Raw genomic sequence first — 17,836 nt, forward strand, 5'->3', positions numbered from 1 at the left:
CTACCAGCAGTTGTAAGCTCTCTGAAACTATTGTGAGGGTGCCCTGCGTCACAAAAAATGAGAAGAAAGCACCATAAGGAAGCTAGGTTTCCCTGTGAATATCCACCCACCAGTGCAGTGCAGGAGTAGCTTCCTGGCTGCTTTCTTAACATTAGGGCTAGTTCCTAAGGTGAGAGCCCCTCTGTAAGAAAATACTTAAATGCCATGGCAGGACAAGAGCAGAAAGACCCCTCAAGAAATAGGAGTGCCCAGAGAGGAATCCTTCTTGGCAGTCATGCCATCAGAGAAGATACCCTTTAATACCAAATATTATATATAAATTCAAATGATGACTACTTCTGGAGAAAAGTAGATGCTAGCCATGTTGCTAGTGGTAATTTTGATAGTTAATCTGTGGTAAATCTAGTTAATCTAGATCTTCAACCCTCTGAGGTTCCTACATAGCTTTGGCATTTTCTGACCTGTTTATATTCAGGAAATCTGAGAAAATGATGAGGAAGATGAAAAGCATGTTCATACTTTCAGAAATAGTTGTGTTTCTAATTTAAGAAATAAGAACAGAATCATCTATCACAGTTGCTGTAAGTGGTTTAAACATTTCGTAAAGGAAACAAAAAGGCAGCTCTCATCCATTTCCCTGGCAGTCCAGTGGTTAGGGCTCAGTGCTTCCACTGCCGTGGCCCCGGATCAATCAATAGTCGTGGAATTAGATTCAGCAAGCCACAGGTGTGGCAAAAAAAATAAATAAATAAACGCAAAGTCTCACATTGAATTTTTTTTTAAGTGGATGTTTATTTTTTTGGCTGTGCCGAGTGTTAGTTGCAGCATGCAGGATCTTTGTGGCATCATGCAGCATCTTCCATTGCACTGCTTGGACTCTCTAGTTATGAAACTCAGGCTCCAGAGCGACAGGCTTCAGCAGTTGTGGTGGCTCAGTTGCTCCGTGGCATGTGGGGATCTTAGTTCCCCAACCAGAGATGAGACCCACATCCCCTCCATTGCAAGGCAGATTCTTAACCGCTGGACCACCAGGGAAGTCCCTCACATTGGATTTTTAAAATCTAATTATAATTGTGGAATCTGAGTTTTTTGTGTCATTTTCTCTTTACCTGTGTTTGAAATATTCCATAATAAAATGTTTTCAATTCTGTTTGTATCCATACCTATATAGAGAGTAAAACATTTTATATATATATATATGTTTATTTATATTTTTCAGTAAAAGTGCTGCTTTTACAAGCTGCTCTTAAAATTACAAACAAAAATATATGCTGCTTTTACAAGCTACTTTTAAAATTACAGAGAAGGATTATATATGGGCACCGTGTTAAATGAAAACTCTAGGATATAAAAATACGTGTAGTAGATAAGTACTCACATGTGTATGGTACACATATACACGCACACAAATACACCAAAATGTTAATAATGGGAGATTGTTATTTATATGTATTTTTATTTTACAGGTGTTCTACAATAAATGTGGTGCTTTTATAATCAGAAAAATACTTTAAAAATAAAGGATCATGAATATGTGAAAGAATGAATAAAAGATAAAGTTTATTTAATTTGTAATTGATGTATTTATAGGAGCAATAACCATGGCTCTGCTGGAAAACCTGGTGGCAGGAAATATATACATTGTCAAGATATCTGCATCCAATGAGGTAGGAGAAGGACCCTTTTCAAATTCTGTGGAGCTGGCAGTTCTTCCAAAGGAAACTCCTGAGTCAAATCAGAGGCCCAAGCGTTTAGATTCTGCTGATGCCAAAGGTCTGTATGCTGCCGTAATCACTGATTTTCCTAAAGGAAAGAAAATACCAGTGTTTTTTTCCAGCTCCCCTGTGCTTTATTTCTGCTCTTACCTTGGCCATGTCCCTAAACCCACACTCAGCTCCTTGAATTGTTGCTTGTGAGGTTCACATGCTGTGAAGCTGCATGGCTCTGTCTGCACTCCTACATGGAGACACACTTACCTCAGAATTTCCCTCAGTTTGCAGATCACTGTGTCCCAGTAACTTCTCCTTCCAGCTGTGCACCCACCAAGACAGATGAACCATACCACCTGTGAACTGATGGGAGTAGGCGTCCAGGGAGGTCCATGGAAATAAACAGCAGTGGTGGTTGTGGTGTCCAAGCTAAGGAGAGCATGGTTTTCATTAAGAGTTTTCAACACACACACATACACACACACACAAACCAACAACAAACAACCTTTCCAGAGAGAAAGTTGTTTCTCTCCAGAAAACAGTTGGAAAAAATATCTTTAAAGAGCCATTGTCACTCCAGTCAGGACATCATCCTTCTGTTTTGAAGGAAACTGGGGCCCCCTGTGACAGAGGACTAGATGCTTCCTTTTCCTCCTCCCTGGGGAGGTGTGCCTGTGTGGTGATGCGGGGTGTGGCAGGGACAGCTATAATGGAGGAAATGCCAGCTGAACTGGGCAGGATTAAGGGCACTTAGTTCTTCTGAGGATAGCTATTCAGTACTGTGTATGTCTTGAGGGGAACACTGGGGAGGAGAGAGAGAGACAGAGAAAGGCAGGGCAGTCAAATTTAAGCTCAGGAAGGAGGTAGCCATAGTAGCTGCCCTATCATCAGGGAAAGCTGAGGGCAAAGCTCATATGTGCTTCTCAGATACCTTGCTAGTCAAAGTGTCTAGGGACCAGCAGCCTGACTGTCTCCCAGGAACTTGTCAGATATGCAGAATTGCCTATGGGCTTTACCCCAGACCTCGTGAATCAGAATCTGCATTTTAACATATCCTTTAGTGACTGTTATGCACATTAAAGTTTGAGAAGCACTACTATATGAAAATACATAATGAAAACTTATCTTCAATATACAGATCTGCTTTTAAGGTAATATGATATGAAAGGTATCTTTGACCCATCAATGAACATCTTTGCCTTGTGCTTTTTAGCATTATAAATTTTGAACTGATGTTCGTGTTTGATATAATATCTAGAACTCATATTTAGAATCTTCAATATGAGAAGATAAGCCAATTTTAAGTTCCCTGATAAAAGAGTAATACATCTTTTTTGCTTAGACACGGATACTGTCAAAAGTTTTCCTATGAGAGGAAGACAAATTATTGAAAAGCTAATATCTAAGAATTATGATATATGGGGTCATTTATTTTTTTGATTGATTCTGATACATGCACTTCCCCTTCTAGTTTATTCAGGATACTACCATCTGGACCAAAAATCAATGACTGGCATTGCTGTAGGTGTTGGCATAGCCTTGACCTGCATCCTCATCTGTGGTCTCATCTTGATATACCGAAGTAAAGCCAGGTGTGTTTCCATTGCTAGAGATGTTGAGGTGATTAACATTTAAATTATAGTAACCACAGAAACAAAATCAAGTGCCTGTTAGAGGAACTGGGATTTTCCCACTTAAAAATGAATGTTTTATTACTTGAGTTCTTGCAGCTATATAGAGATGTGCTTACTTTGGAAGATTATTCTCTCACCATTTGAAAAAAATTGCTGTGCCAACAAAATATTCTTAAATTAAGACCTAGTTTCTTCATTTCCTTGGTATTTTGAGAAACACAAAATATATCCTTTGGCTTTTTTTTTTTTTTTAATGATATGCTTAATCTAATGTATCTCCTGATTGGAGAATTCCTTACTGCCTGGACTATTTTCATATTTAAGTAGCCTGAAATGTCTGAGTCACTTGAGAGCTCTACCCTCACCACCACAGGACACATGGTTGGGATTCTCCAGACATGGATTAAAAGAAATGTAATAGCTGGGGATTAGTTCTCTATAAACTCTTTGTCGGGCAGTTTTATCTGTGATTTTGACTTCAGCTAAATTCTCAGCATTCAGGGAATTTGTCTGTTTCTATACTTTTATATTTTGACTTTTGCCTTCATTTATTTTCTTAAAAGTTCTCTATTAAAAAAAACTGAAGTCAAATACACATCATTTTTAGGTAATCTCCATCACTAGACTGTCTATTATTAGAGGTTTTTCAGAATTTATTCTATATGTTTTTGGTACTTGTGCATATAAACACACTATGCACAAGTGTGTTTCATTTTACTGGTCAAGTTTCTTGTTTCCCAAGAACTTTTTAATGAAATCTTTCTGTATTTTGTTTTAGTGATGCCTGGATCTTGCAAAAGTGCTGCTATAAATTTTTCATCATTAGTTGTTCTGTTAGTGTGAAAGTCTGCAGACCTGAAGGAGAACATGTAGATTTTAAAATTTATAATTTCTACATAAATTATAAATAAGCAAAAATAATTAATAGTACTTTGTAAATAAATATTAAGGTTTTTACTAAGTATTTGTAAAAATTAATTTTATATAAACAGACATTGGGGCCAAAAAACAATAAGAAACTTTCTTCCATTTTAAAAGTTTGCGTCAGTGAGTTGGAGTTAAAATCTAATCATTCCTAAGGATATTTGATAAACAAGCATTAAGGAAGTCCATTGTTTGCAAAGTTGTGAATGTCCCAGATTTCACCAAGTTTGGTACATTTTCCTTTCTCTTTTTGTGGACTTAGAAGAATTCCTTTTCATGCAATATTTCAGGAAATCAACTGCCTCCAAGACAGCCCAGAATGGAACTCAGCAGTTACCTCGTATCAGTGCCTCCCGAGCCAGTGGAAATGAAGTAGGGAAGAACCTGGAGGGAGCCATAGAAAATGGAGAGTCCTTGATGCCAATGATCATGCCAAATAGCTTCATAGATGCCAAGGTACTCTGAGCTGACAGGCTGTTGTGCTGCATAATCCTTCCCACCATTCATCTTCTCTTTATGTGTAAAATCTTACCAAAAAATTTTATGTTAAATGTATTATGTCCATAGTCCACATAATGAAATGTGAAGCCATTTCATTCAGATTCTTTCTTGCATACAATATTTGGGGAGAAGAACATAGGGTAGATAAAAGAATAAAAGATGAAAAAGATAAATAAAAAATGAGCAAGTAGCCTAAATTCAGTTAGTTTGGATCATATGGAGCTGAGATGTCATAAATAAGGACTGCAAGGTTATCAGTCCATATTTACTATAATTTGGATTGTTTTGGATATACTGGATGGAACATTTTTCATTAATCCATTCTAAATTTAGTTTATTTGATTTTAGGACTAAATGGAGCATCAGAATCTTCCAGATATAAATTACATTTTTAAAAATATGAAGTATCTATATAGGTGTTTCAAGATCCTTCTCTTCATGGCCTTAGGAAGTTGGATACAGTAAAGAAATGTCATTGGAGGATGTCATTTCATGTCCTTTCCACTGCGGGTAGTAGTGGTACAGTGATAAGCATTATGAACACCAAATTATTTTTAGTCACATTGCAGCATAGATATTGTGCATTATTAAATAGTTCTCATAACCAGCATGTTATAAATAAAGTATCTGCAGACTGTAATCCAGCTCAAGCCAGTCCGTGGCCTGTTTTTGTATGCCCATCCTGAGCTAAGTATAATTTCTACATTTTTAAAGGATAGTTTGGGGCTGACAAAAAAGGAGGAAGAGAAAATGAAGCAGAGGCCGTGTGTGTTCTGCAAAACCTAGGACATTTACTATCTGCCCTTTTACGGAAAAAGTTTGCCAAATCCTGTTATACATTCTTCTTATCCAACCCTTCCCCAAAATTTAGAATATCAAAAATATAACAGGGAAGTTTCAATATTAAATTTTATACAATTAAATTTAACAAATGCAGTTTACATGTATCTAGCTATCACGGTGCTATATATGATACATACAATGGGTAAATAATAGTGAATTGATTTTGGCTATTCCTGTTTTCTATTTTGTTACAACTTAATTTAGCTTTCATTTTCTGATAAAAACGTAAGCCGTTTAACTTATTTCAAACTAATCTAGAACATCAGAACCTAAAACTTTTAAATAAGCACAAAACTACTAAAATACACTATTGTTCTGTTATCATTAACTTGGAACTAGACATGAGAAAGGACTGAGGAGAAGTGAAAAGGGGAGGAAGACATGGGAAAGAGACAGAATCTAAAGTGAAGGAGGCAGAGCACAGTTGGGGGTCTGAGTCAAGCAGAGGCCAGTGTAGAGGTCAGGTCTCTGACTTCCCTTGGATTATTAGCCCAAGAGTTGATCCCCTGTCTGTCGTCATTTTGTTGAGGGTATGCAGATTCATTTTTTTTTTTAATTTTATAGCATTTAAAAAAAATTGATTATTTTTGACTGCTCTGGGTCTTCATTGCTGTGTGCGGGCTTCCTCTAGTTGTAGCAAGCAGGGGCTGTTCTCTGGTGTGGTGTGTGGGCTTCTCATTATGGTAGCTTTTCTTGTTGCAAAACATAGGCTCAAGGCTCACAGGCTTCAGGAGTTGTGGCTTGCAGGCTCTAGAGCATAGGCTCAGTAGTTGGTCTGCAGCATGTGGGATCTTCCCAGACCAGGGATCAAACCTGTGTCCCCTGCATTGGCAGGCAGATTCTTAGCCACCAGACCACTAGGGAAGCCCTGTGAGTCCATTTCTATCTGCCTAAATCCTTCTTAAATTTTTCAGTCATGTGGAAAATTTGAAAAATAATAAATGCACAAATAATTGTCAGTATCTTTTCATAGTTCTGTATATCTTGCTATATATTTTTGTTTGGCCTGTCATTTGAAAATAAATTTTGGGATTATTACACTTCACTTCAAATACTTCAGCATCTCTCTTAGGAATAAACTTATTATATCTTTTTTATCACTAACAAATACCCCATATTTGTTGTGTGCCACTGTGTAAAAGAAGAAATAATAATGTCTGTGATCATATTTTTCCTTTAACATCTAAAAATTTTGTGTACTTGTAATAAACTGAAATTTTCCTCTTTTATATCTACAGGGAGGAACTGACCTGATAATTAATAGCTATGGTCCTATAATTAAAAAAAAAAAAAAAAAAAAATGGCTCTTTTTCCAAGATTCTAAGAAGATAAAAGCTGAGCAGGTAACTCCCCTAAATGGGAAGACTCTTTCAGTACTCATGGTGTGTGAGATGATAATTTTAAGAAGAGGAAAATGTAAATGAGTGGTTTTTTTTTTTAACTTCGGTATTCTTTCTGGATGTGATTTTATTAATTTGGGGCATGACTCTATGGAAAGCCATGGGGATTGATGATTGACATGACAGTTGGAATTGTAATCAGAGCTGTGGTTTTCAGTGGGGGCTGGGGTATAATGGAGAAAGGGATGAGGCAGGCGCCTGCATCAAAATCACTGAAGAAGGCTTCTGACACCTCACTTGCCTCGGTAATTCTGATGTGTTCCCACTGCTTGGAGAACCACTGACAGTTCCTTTGTGATGATGAACTTTTCACCCACATACTCCATCGATTTGCTATCTCAGAATATATGAAATATGTAAAACCAATTTATTATTTTTCAGAGCACTCTGTTATCACTGATGGTGTTTTATGTATTTTTACCTAGCCTCAAAGAAGATTTACTCAAGCGGTCTGCCTTTACCAGCCAGGCACTACCATACTAATCAGCGATGAAGACTCCCCCAGCTCCCCAGGTCAGACAGCCAGCTTCCCAAGACCCTTTGGTGTTACAGCTGATACTGAGCATTCAGCCAACAGTGAAGGCAGCCACGAAACTGGGGATTCTGGAAGGTTCTCCCACGAGTCCAATGATGAAATACACCTGTCCTCCGTTATCAGTACCATACCCGTAACCCCCAGTTCCTTCACCGGCAGCAATTTGGGTGGGGACCCCTCGGTGAGAAAGTGTGAAGAGACTGCAGTGCGGTCGGGTGCTGAGCAAACTTCCTCTTCAGTTTCTCAGCCAGCCCCTGCCAGGCTTTGCTTTGAGAAAAAGGATTTTCCAATCTAGACAGCCACATCCAGGTATTCTCACCTGTAAGTCTGTTCGAAGGACAATGAACAGGGAGCCAAAGCCTTTTGTGAAACTCTTGGTATCTTGGTATCTTACTGGGTATCTCACCTTTTTTGAATGTTTTTTTTTTTTTAATCTTTAAGCTCACGTATTTTGAATGTTTCATTGTCAGCAATGTGAAAAGACAGTCAAGGTGTTTGACTGGATTATAAAATATATCACTGGAGCAAAGGGAAGACTTTTGAAAGCCCCTTTGCTGACTATCTACCTCAGTTTGCCAGAGGGCAAACTCAGAAGACAACTTTGTTACCTCATTCGTTGTGATAGTTGATCTCAGCTACATAAACGATGATACTTCCTAGTAGCGTTTTGTTTTCAGTTGCTGTATGTGTCATGTGTGTGATCCAAGGAGTCATATAGGTAGGTGAGTAAGAATGTTTATCTGAAGCTCTGAGTTAAAACAATAACAACAAACTATGACCTCTGCATGGTTTGGATCATTTAACACCTCTAGCTGTGAGGACTGAAACCACTGAGAAAAGTGGGCTGTTTGACTTTATTGAATGACCAGCACACAAAAAAAGTGTATCTCTTCTGAGAATAGAACTGTTCAGTAGCATACAGGGAACCCTCTTGTATCAAGGGCTTCTGTGCTGTGGGCATTGGAGTCGGAGTGCTTTATCTGCTGTGTCCCACACCTCAGCCTGCCTGGAAGCCGTGCCTTTTCAACCTGTTTCTTTACCTGACGGTTGGCCAAAGTCTGCACTGTCTTAGTTTGCAAAGCAGCCTCAACCTTTCCAGAATTAGTTGCAAAACAGCTTGCAGAAAACAGATTTTTAAAGAAAATAAGTTAGAGTTTGCAGTTTTTTTTTGTATAAATCCCAGCTTGGTGACCCAGGTCTCCTGCATTGCAGGCGGATTCTTTACCATCTGAGCCACCAGGGAAGCCCAAAATGGGTAAAAAAAAAAACTTTCATTAAATATTAATAATGAGTATAAATGCAACAGTAGACAGTGAAATGAACTTGAGGTTATCATGGTAACAGTGCCTTCCATTATATATTATGAAGTTCTTTGCCTTATACTTTTTTAATATTCACGAAGTTGTTCAGGATAAGAGTACCAAAAGTTGCCTTAAGAGTTTCTTGGATTTCATCAATAACTGTTTTAAGGTACAGTGTTTTATCAAAGCATTTGGGTTTGTTTTCGTGCAGGTTTTGTTGGGATAAGTATTCTGAGCTCTACTAACTTGTTTGTATTTTCTTGAATCCTTAAGAGAATTTGGTACCCTGTTTAATCTTCCTTCAGTGTCGACGCTGTGAACGAGGAATGCTAACTCCAGTAGTGAGTTAATCCTCTTGCCGTTTGAAATCCGTAAACTGTTTACTTAGCCACACAGAATAGGCCTTCTCTTAGTTTTAAGACACTTACCTATTAGGTGCCCAGCAGTGGGAGATGATAAAGAATTAAACCCATGGTGTAGAGAGGGGATCCTCTTACCTTTGAAAAATATTTCTTCAAATTATCTGGAAATGACTTTTGAGCCTCTTTTTAAAAGAAATCTTTATCCCCCTTGAAACTTTTGTTTATAGACTGGGGATTGAGGCCATGTTAAATGGTGTTCTAAAGACAAAAAAATATTATTGGATAATAGTCCCATCTCTGCCATCTTCTTTCCCAGTATCTGGTGATACAACATTTTTTGGTTGTTTTTCAATCTGTAGTTTTGTGCCAAATTGGATGTGCTCAGAAGCAGACCACCATTAAGTGCCAGTTAATGCAGTTCTGAACTAAATTCACAGTCCTCCATTTAGTTATCTAAGTATGGGCTTCATGGCGAAACAAAAAAGCAGAGCTTTAGGTGAACAATCTGAGGCAAGGAAAAATGCTGCTCCTGCCTTTATAGCTCCTGTTTATACTACCTCCTTTTAAAGTTATTCTAGTGTTATTTTTTTTTCCTGTACTCAGGGAACATTTTGTTACTTTTGAGCTGCCTCATGGAAGCATGGGCAAATTGACAGGGTATATCTTTGTGGGCTTGTAAGTAGAAAGTATGTGGGGCCAACTTTTATCAGTATCTAAAAGGAAGGAGTACAATGAGTTCATTTTATTTTTTTTAACTTTTGTTAAAAGGCAAACAAAATCTATAAAGTTGAAACATCATCCATCCTGTCTAGGAAGCTATTCATTTGAATCATTTTAAAAGCCTAAAATTGATAATTTGAAGTCCTTAAGGAAAGTATTTTGTTTTGTTTTTGATGAATAGGCCCATAGTTATTGTAGATCTTTAGGCTGTAACTATTTGCTAATTATTTACCAGTATGTTTTTTACTCTTTCACTTTTTCATTTTGTTCTTGTATAAGATTTTTTCATAATAATCTTGTTACCAAAGAAGTTTCAGTAGAGAGTGAAAATTCATCTATGATTTCCCTCCAAATTGAATTAACTAGAAACATCTATAGGTATGAAGCTTATACAAGTAGATACTAACCCAGAATAATAGGGGTTATATTGATTGTTATAGTTAATTAGACTAGTAATTTTAACTACCTTATTGTTACCAGAGCATTTAAAAGTTCTTCACCAGCAGATAGTTCCCAAAGAATTTCAAGTGTAATTTTTTTTCTTCAGCAAGTAAATCTTCAGCTACACAGTATTATAGTATTTTGAAATTGTTGAAACTACTTGTTGGAGAGGAAAAAAAAATCTTTTCACCAAAGACAAATATTTTAGTATCATTGAATAAGATATTTAGTATACACCAAAGACTTCTTTTTACTTGGCCAAAGCTAGCTTCTTTGAAGTCTTAAGTGTGAAATTGTAACTGAAATGTGAAGGTTCTCATTCATCTTTCACAGTGGTGTTACTTCATGGTGTTTCACTCTGAAGGGGCTAATATGCAAATAGTAACTATTTTCTTTTCCAAAGACTTTTTTGCTATAAGTACTAATACATGCATGTCATTTTTATGCCAAATATTACAAGATACTGCTCATCAGTATTTTCATACCAAAGACCATTTAAGTATATAGATTAGCCTGTAAGTAAGTAAAGATGAGCAGATTTGAAATAAATTTATTTAGAGGCTGATAGAGACTCTAGCTTTAGTAGCAAAGGGTATCAAAGGGCTAAGTTTACATAATTAAAAGCAATACAGTTATATTGGTATTTATCAGTGTTTTAATTCATGTGTTTTTTATCAGCAAGTTTTTAAAAAACCAAAGATAAATTTAAGGTTTCCTCCACATATAGGCAGATTTAGTTGTACATTAAACTGTTGTTTCTTGTTTCTATGTCAACCAAACTTGTCTCTCCAGAACCGAGTCTATATACAAACAGCATACAAAGGGACTTTCCATTGAATCTGCTGATTCAACCACAGGATGTTTTTGCCAAATGATGTGATACTTTCCTAAGCACCTTGAGTGTGGGATGTCTACAGAAATATCAGCAGGCTCTTCCATTGCAGAGCACTGTGGCAACCCCTGAATCAGCCTATGCAGCCTTCCTCCTGCTTAACGCATTACCTGGTTTACTCTGAAGGCTTGAGGCAGTCACTTAATAACAAGAATGTTCTCATGTCTGGAGAGCAATGGGATATAACAAGGAAATGAATCGTATCAATTTTCAAGTGGCTGTTCTTTGATAGATGTGCTCTTTGAAGTTGTTCGTGAATTGACATATTTTAATTGCAACAAGGGAGCTTGCTATTTCAAACTTCAGTGGAACCATGGGTAAAACAATTATCTTGTTCATGAAATACAGAGTTTTATATTTTGATTAGCTTAAAAGTAAGGACACAACTTTATCCACTAAGTGGCTTTAAAAAATTAGCCTTGGCACATCAGGGAAATTAGATCCTCAGGGAAGTGCTTTTTTATTTGCCTTAGCTTCAAACAAGAGTGGTGCCAACCTTGGGAACAATGACAGTGATTTGCGTTGGTTTGTCTTGCCTTTGTTAAGGACATTGTGCTTGCCCATGTTGATGACTCAGGGTCATTGCTCAGGTCCATGAAGACAACTTTGGAGACAATTGAGTCTCACAAAAAAGATGGATTTGAAAGTTGTTTTTTTTTAATGCTAGAATATCCAGATGTGGTTCCACCTCAGCAGTGGCTGTCATGATTCACATATACATTTATATTTCATTGAATGTAAAATTTTTAATAGTGTAAAAAAAGTTCCAGTATATTGGAAGAGTCATGATTTAAGACTAAACATGTATTTTGTAGATTTTGTTTCTGACAGTTTGCCACGTGGGTCTCTGATAAAACTGCTTTGGTTTAATGGTCATAATTTCTGTGAGCACAGAATAGAAGGTTCTGGAGATTACCATACACAATCAGTTGTCTAATTGTGAATTTTATTGATGTTTAGAAGGACACATACATAGAATTGTGTGAAGCTGATTTATGCTCAGGACGTAAGATTGCAGGCTAATGCAATGTGTATGTTTGCAGGCTTTAATCTTCTCAGGTGATTTCCCCTGGTAAGCTTTTGAAGGTGTTTAAGATTAACATGACAGTCTTGCATTTTTACCAGACAGATACTATATTATTTTCTTGCTATTGCTATAATAAATTACCACAAAGAAGGCCTTAAAGCAACACAGATTTATTATCTTACATTTCTGTAGGTCAGAAGTCTGACACAGGTCTCAATGGGATAAAATCAAAGTTCATTTCCTTGTCTTTTCTGGCTTTTAGAAGTTGTAGATCCCACTCTCTGTCTTCAAAGTCAGCTACATAGCAGCTCTCTGACCCACTTCCATTAACATATCTCTTTTTCTGACCCTAACCAGCAAAGGCTCTTGGATGTTAAGGACTCACTTGATAAGATGGCGTCCATTTGGACAAACCAAGAAAATTCTTAACTTAATCACATCCTTAGTGTCTTTTTTGCCCTGTATGGTAACATACTCAGAGTCCTGGTATTTAAGCTTGAACTTCTGTGGGTGGCCATTATTTTGCTTACAACAGGTACATTATTTCTGTAGAACTCTGATCCCCATAAAATGTCTGTTGCATTACAGAGATTGGAAGTGTGAAGTCATGTGTCCCTTGGGGATCTTCAAAATTTCAAAGGTATGAAAACCTTGGCTTATCGCCTATCAAATGTACACATTAAGCTTTCTCTCTAAATCAGTTGCGAAAACAATTCAACTTGAAACTTTTTGAATACGTACTTTGTGAATTAACATCTCAGTTCCATCTGTTTAACAGGAAAGTTTCATAGTATTTGGCTCTAAACTTTATGGAATTTCATCAGAAATTTTTGAAACCTGTTCTTATTATAGTTGAGCTTTGTCCTTTTCTCTTAAGTGATTGTTAGGGTAGAGTGGAGGAAAAGTCCTCAAACATAGGAATTCAGAGTAGATGAACAGAACCATGCTCAAGGTCATTCTTCATTTCCTTTTAAAAGCATTTTGCAACATGCACACCTTCTGACTTTTAAGTCAGGCTTATTTCTTCAGCTTCACAAGCCACTGTTTGGTTTTCAATTTGATATAGCTTCTTGATTTTCCATGAGCCTCAGCTAGAGCCTCCACTTAACCTTATCAGCATGTACAACTCCTGGGAAATTTTATCTTTCTTGTAATTCTTTTTTGATGTCAATTGTTCCTTTACCTAGAAAGCTTTAGATTCCACTGCTGTAGTTTGTTCTGATTCCTGGGTTATGTCAATCAAGCCTTCTTTCAGATATAAAGGATAGTTTATAATTCTACCCTAAGTTTTAGCATTTCTTCAATGAACAAGATAAAGCTTTCTCCATTAAGAGGTAGGGCCCGTGATGATGATATGAGTAAGGTTAAGAGTGCTGGTCATTTTTCAGCCACTTCTGATTCTATTCCTTAGAAAGGGATGTGCCATTTACTGAGCATACATGATGTGCCATGCATATGCTTCAGCCATGCATACTGCTACATTCTACAGAGTAAATAGTATCTCCATTTTAGAGATCAGGAAGTAGGTTTAAAATGTCTAACTTGCCAAAGATCACAGCTAGTATGGTGCTTAGCCAAGACACAAACCCAAGTTGGTCCAACTGCAGCATTTACAGTATTTCTACTGTGATACATCATCTCAACTGAGACATGATATTTAATTACCTAGGCTCATGGTACCTTCCACTCTGTCAGCACAACCTGTCCACATAGTCATAGCCAACCAACAGAGAGAAGTCTGTCTTACATCCATTTATTCACAGGAGGAATTTACAGGGGCTATAACTCACTCTTTGTCATCTCCTAACCACCCTTCTTTTCTCCTTTGACACCATCAATTTCTCTTAGTCAGAACTGAGTGTGAAAACTGATGCTTAGGCCTAGAGTTGCATTAAATAAGGGAGATATAGTTTCTGGAGCCCTTAACTATTCAAGCCCTTCTTTATTAGACTAGGTGTTCAGAATTGAATTTTTATTTTTTGTAATTTTCCTGTTGTCCCCAAATCTAAGTAGAAATTTATTAACTGGAAAAAGCCAGGCCTGTAACCAGTCATCCCTGTTTGCTAGATCTGAAGAGCATAGGTGTTATTTGAATTCAACCTAGTTAATATAGGAGGGAGCAAAGTTGAAGGAGAATCATATAGTAGAACAAGTATAACGTTAGTCTTTGGCACACCTAAATTCTAGTCCTTGACCATTTTGAAAATTGGTAGGAAAAAAAATCCTTAACTCATTTTTTTGTTCCTTTTATTCCATACTTTGTTGTGCAGAATGAAGCAGTAGTACTTTGAAAACTTAAAAGTGTAAATAATTAGAATCCTAAAGTCATTTCTTTTCAGCTATGAAACATATCTTAATAGCTTTTTCTTTCTTTACCTGACAGCCTTTCCAATTACATTTGCCTGTGCTAAAATGAAAAATGCTTTCGTTTTCAATATACACACCAAAAAAACTACCAGAAGAAAGTGGGGGATAACAGATGTAGACAGGGATTTAAACACTCATCTTTAATGTAGGTAAATCTATGTGCTGAACAGGGGGATTTACAGTGCTTTTGAAAGTACTAAACATGAAATCGCCTTACCCTAATTTAAATCTTTTATTTTTTGATATCTTGGCTTTTAAAGATTTAGGGAGAGAGTCAAATATCCCCAGAGGGGTGGATGGGTAAGGACAGAGTGCATTTTTAGGATTCTTCTCTAACAGATCTACTTTTTCAAGATTATGGGGCATTTCCAAATTTCTTTAAACTGTTTGGAATAAATTTTAGGGTAAGACATACTGGCATCTAATTCTAGTTTATTCAAGTCAGCCTTTAAGGCTTATTGACAAGAATTACATGATTATCTTTTTTTAGAGAAAGGAAATATTTTCTCTAACTTTCTTGAACCAGCAAATATCACTCTTAGTATAACCCATGGGATTCTGAACTCCTTTCTTGATTTACTTGTTTGTATCTTATAAGTAGTTCATGGTATATAGACATAGTCCTGATTTATAGATTTTATCTTTAAAATTTACATTACAGAAGTTTGTTTTTCTGCAGAACTATCTTTAAAAATAACAGCTAAAAATACTTAAAAATTTTTACCTGAAACATTTTCTCCCTTTTACCACATTCTTTATTCTGTTTGCAAATGAAAATGATTACCAATGATTTAACATGAGCCTGTTAAAGAAATTTGCAAAGCCTTAATTCACACACATTGCCTTAGCCTATCAGTAGACTAGAGGACATATATTGTTTGTCTGTCTGTTGCTGTTGTTGGACAATATTTTATGTCTGTGTATGTGCGATTTTTTTTTTCTATTTTCTTCAAAGATGTGAATTAAATGAAAGTGTGGGAGCCAGCTGTTTATTGTTTCATATCATGGGTGTTCTGGATCCTTTCACTCTGTATACCATTTTCTTGTAAGGGCAGCATTTGCAGACTAGCTAATGGACTCTAGAGCTGAGCTATTTTAATTTTATACTTGACTCAGGGGATCAGCTCTGTGAACTCCATTGCATGAAGAAAGCAAATGTTTGCCTTGATTTTGAATGTACTTTTTTAATGTCTTCTTAAAACATATTTTGCTTAATAATGTGGGCTTGTTTTCTTTTTCTAGCATCATAGTAAATATTGCCTAGTACTTTTCCCATCCTCAGGATAGTTTATATACTATCCTACAGGTCATGCCAAAAATGAATAAAAGTTTAAATGCCAAAATGTTTATGAAACTGCTGTCTAAATACTGATTGATTGCACAGTTTAAATAAAAATTTTCCTTAGTTAAAAAAAAAAAGAAAAAAAGACATGTTTTCTTTTACTTTTCACTTTTCTTTTGGGTGATAGAGAATGAAAACTTTGAGTTTATCAAATTGATGGCTTTCATATCCTGTGATGGGATGATTATAGAGTCTACTCCAAGCAGTAGGAATAGAGCTGGGAGAAATATCGATAACCTCAGATATGCAGATGATACCACTCTAATGGCAGAAAGCAAAGAGAAACTAAAGAGCCTCTTAATGAGGGTGAAAGAAGAGAGTGAAAAAGCTGACTTAGAACTCAGCATTAAAAATCCGAAGATCATGGCATCTGATCCCATCACTTCATGGCAAGTAGATGGGGAAAGGGGGAAACAGTGACAGATTTTATTTTCTTGGGCTCCAAAATCACTACAGATGGCATCTGCAGCCATGACATTAAAAGACGCTTGCTCCTTGGAAGAAAAGCTATAACAAACCCAGAGAGAATATTGAAAAGCAAAGACATTACTTTGTTGACAAAGATCCATCTAGTCAAAGCTGTGGTTTTTCCAGTAGGTATGTGTGGATGTGAGTGCTGGACTAGAAAGAAAGCTGAGCGCCAAAAAATTGATGCTTTTGAACTGTGGCCTTGGAGAAGACTCTTTAGAGTCCCTTGGACTGCAAGGAGATCCAACCAGTCAATCCTAAAGGAAATCAACCCTAAATACTCATTTGAAGGATGGATGCTGAAGCTCCAATACTTTGGCCACCTGATGCGAAGAGCTGACTGGAAAAGACCCTGATGCTGGGAAAGATTGAGGATAGGAGGATAAGGGGGCATCAGAGGATGAGATGGTTGGATAGCATCACCGACTCATTGGACATGAGTTTGAGCAAACTTCTGGAGATAGTGAAGGACAGGGAACCTGGCATGCTGCAGTCCACAGGGTCATAAAGAGTCGGACACAACTTAGCAACTGAACAATTACAGCAAGGCATCTTAGAATTGTTTTCATCTGGCATTTATTGAATAGCAACAAGGAAAGAGCAATTTTCCCATTCCGGTAGATGACTGCTTACCTTAGAAATAAATAGCCTAAAAGCTATGACTCATCCAGATAGACACACTTCTAATTCAGTTAAAACTTTTGTTTTTTAATATTATAAAAAATGATTGAGAAATATTGAAAGCCTTTCCACTTAAAAAATCTAGAAATAACAGGTAAAATATGACCCAAACAAACTTTGTAAGATAGCTGAATTATTTTTTAAAAGATCTCCTGATTTGGGTAATGAAAGGGGAACTGAAAAATAGAACAGTAGCTTCTCAAAATGACATTGTGCTGATTGGAGGACATGAAAGAAAGAAAACAAGCGAACAAGAAACTATATCAAAAAAATAAGAAAAGTGAAAGTCACTCAGTCGTGTCTGACTCTTTTGACCCCATGGCCTATACAGCCCATGGAATTCTCCAGGCCAGACTGGAGTGGGTAGCTGTTCCTTTCTCCAGGGGATCTTCCCAACCCAGGGATCGAACCCAGGTATCCCGCATTGTAGGCGGATTCTTTACCAGCTCAGCCACAAGGGAACAAGTACATTAAAAAAAAAAAAAAAGATTTCCTAGAAATTAGGAAAAAAAAAAGTTGTTGAATTTTTGAAAATCCATTTAACAGCATATCAACTACATTGAATATTCTAAAACTGGAAGATAGATGTGAGGAAATTGTCCAGGATGCAGCACAATAGTTAAATAGAAAATAGAAATAAACAGAAGATTCAACATACATCTGACAGTCATTCTAAAGTGAAAGAATGA

At 36.7% G+C, this 17,836-nt stretch overlaps 1 protein-coding gene across 2 annotated transcripts in view; it reads left to right on the forward strand.

Annotated features, from left to right (window-relative positions):
* PRTG (protogenin) overlaps window positions 1-16,077 on the forward strand; it is a 144,257-nt gene extending 128,180 nt beyond the window's left edge. For both annotated transcript variants that reach the window (XM_043471895.1, XM_043471896.1), the window contains exons 16-20: window positions 1,591-1,773; window positions 3,181-3,301; window positions 4,558-4,723; window positions 6,850-6,954; window positions 7,437-16,077. In XM_043471895.1, the coding sequence (XP_043327830.1) occupies window positions 1,591-1,773; window positions 3,181-3,301; window positions 4,558-4,723; window positions 6,850-6,954; window positions 7,437-7,841 (980 nt within the window). In that variant the 3' untranslated portion in view covers window positions 7,842-16,077. The remainder of the gene's footprint in view (window positions 1-1,590; window positions 1,774-3,180; window positions 3,302-4,557; window positions 4,724-6,849; window positions 6,955-7,436) is intronic.
* The last annotated feature ends 1,759 nt before the right edge of the window (window positions 16,078-17,836 follow it).

The sequence above is a fragment of the Cervus canadensis genome, chromosome 6 (assembly GCF_019320065.1).
Source record: "Cervus canadensis isolate Bull #8, Minnesota chromosome 6, ASM1932006v1, whole genome shotgun sequence".
Taxonomy (NCBI): Eukaryota; Metazoa; Chordata; class Mammalia; order Artiodactyla; family Cervidae; genus Cervus; species Cervus canadensis.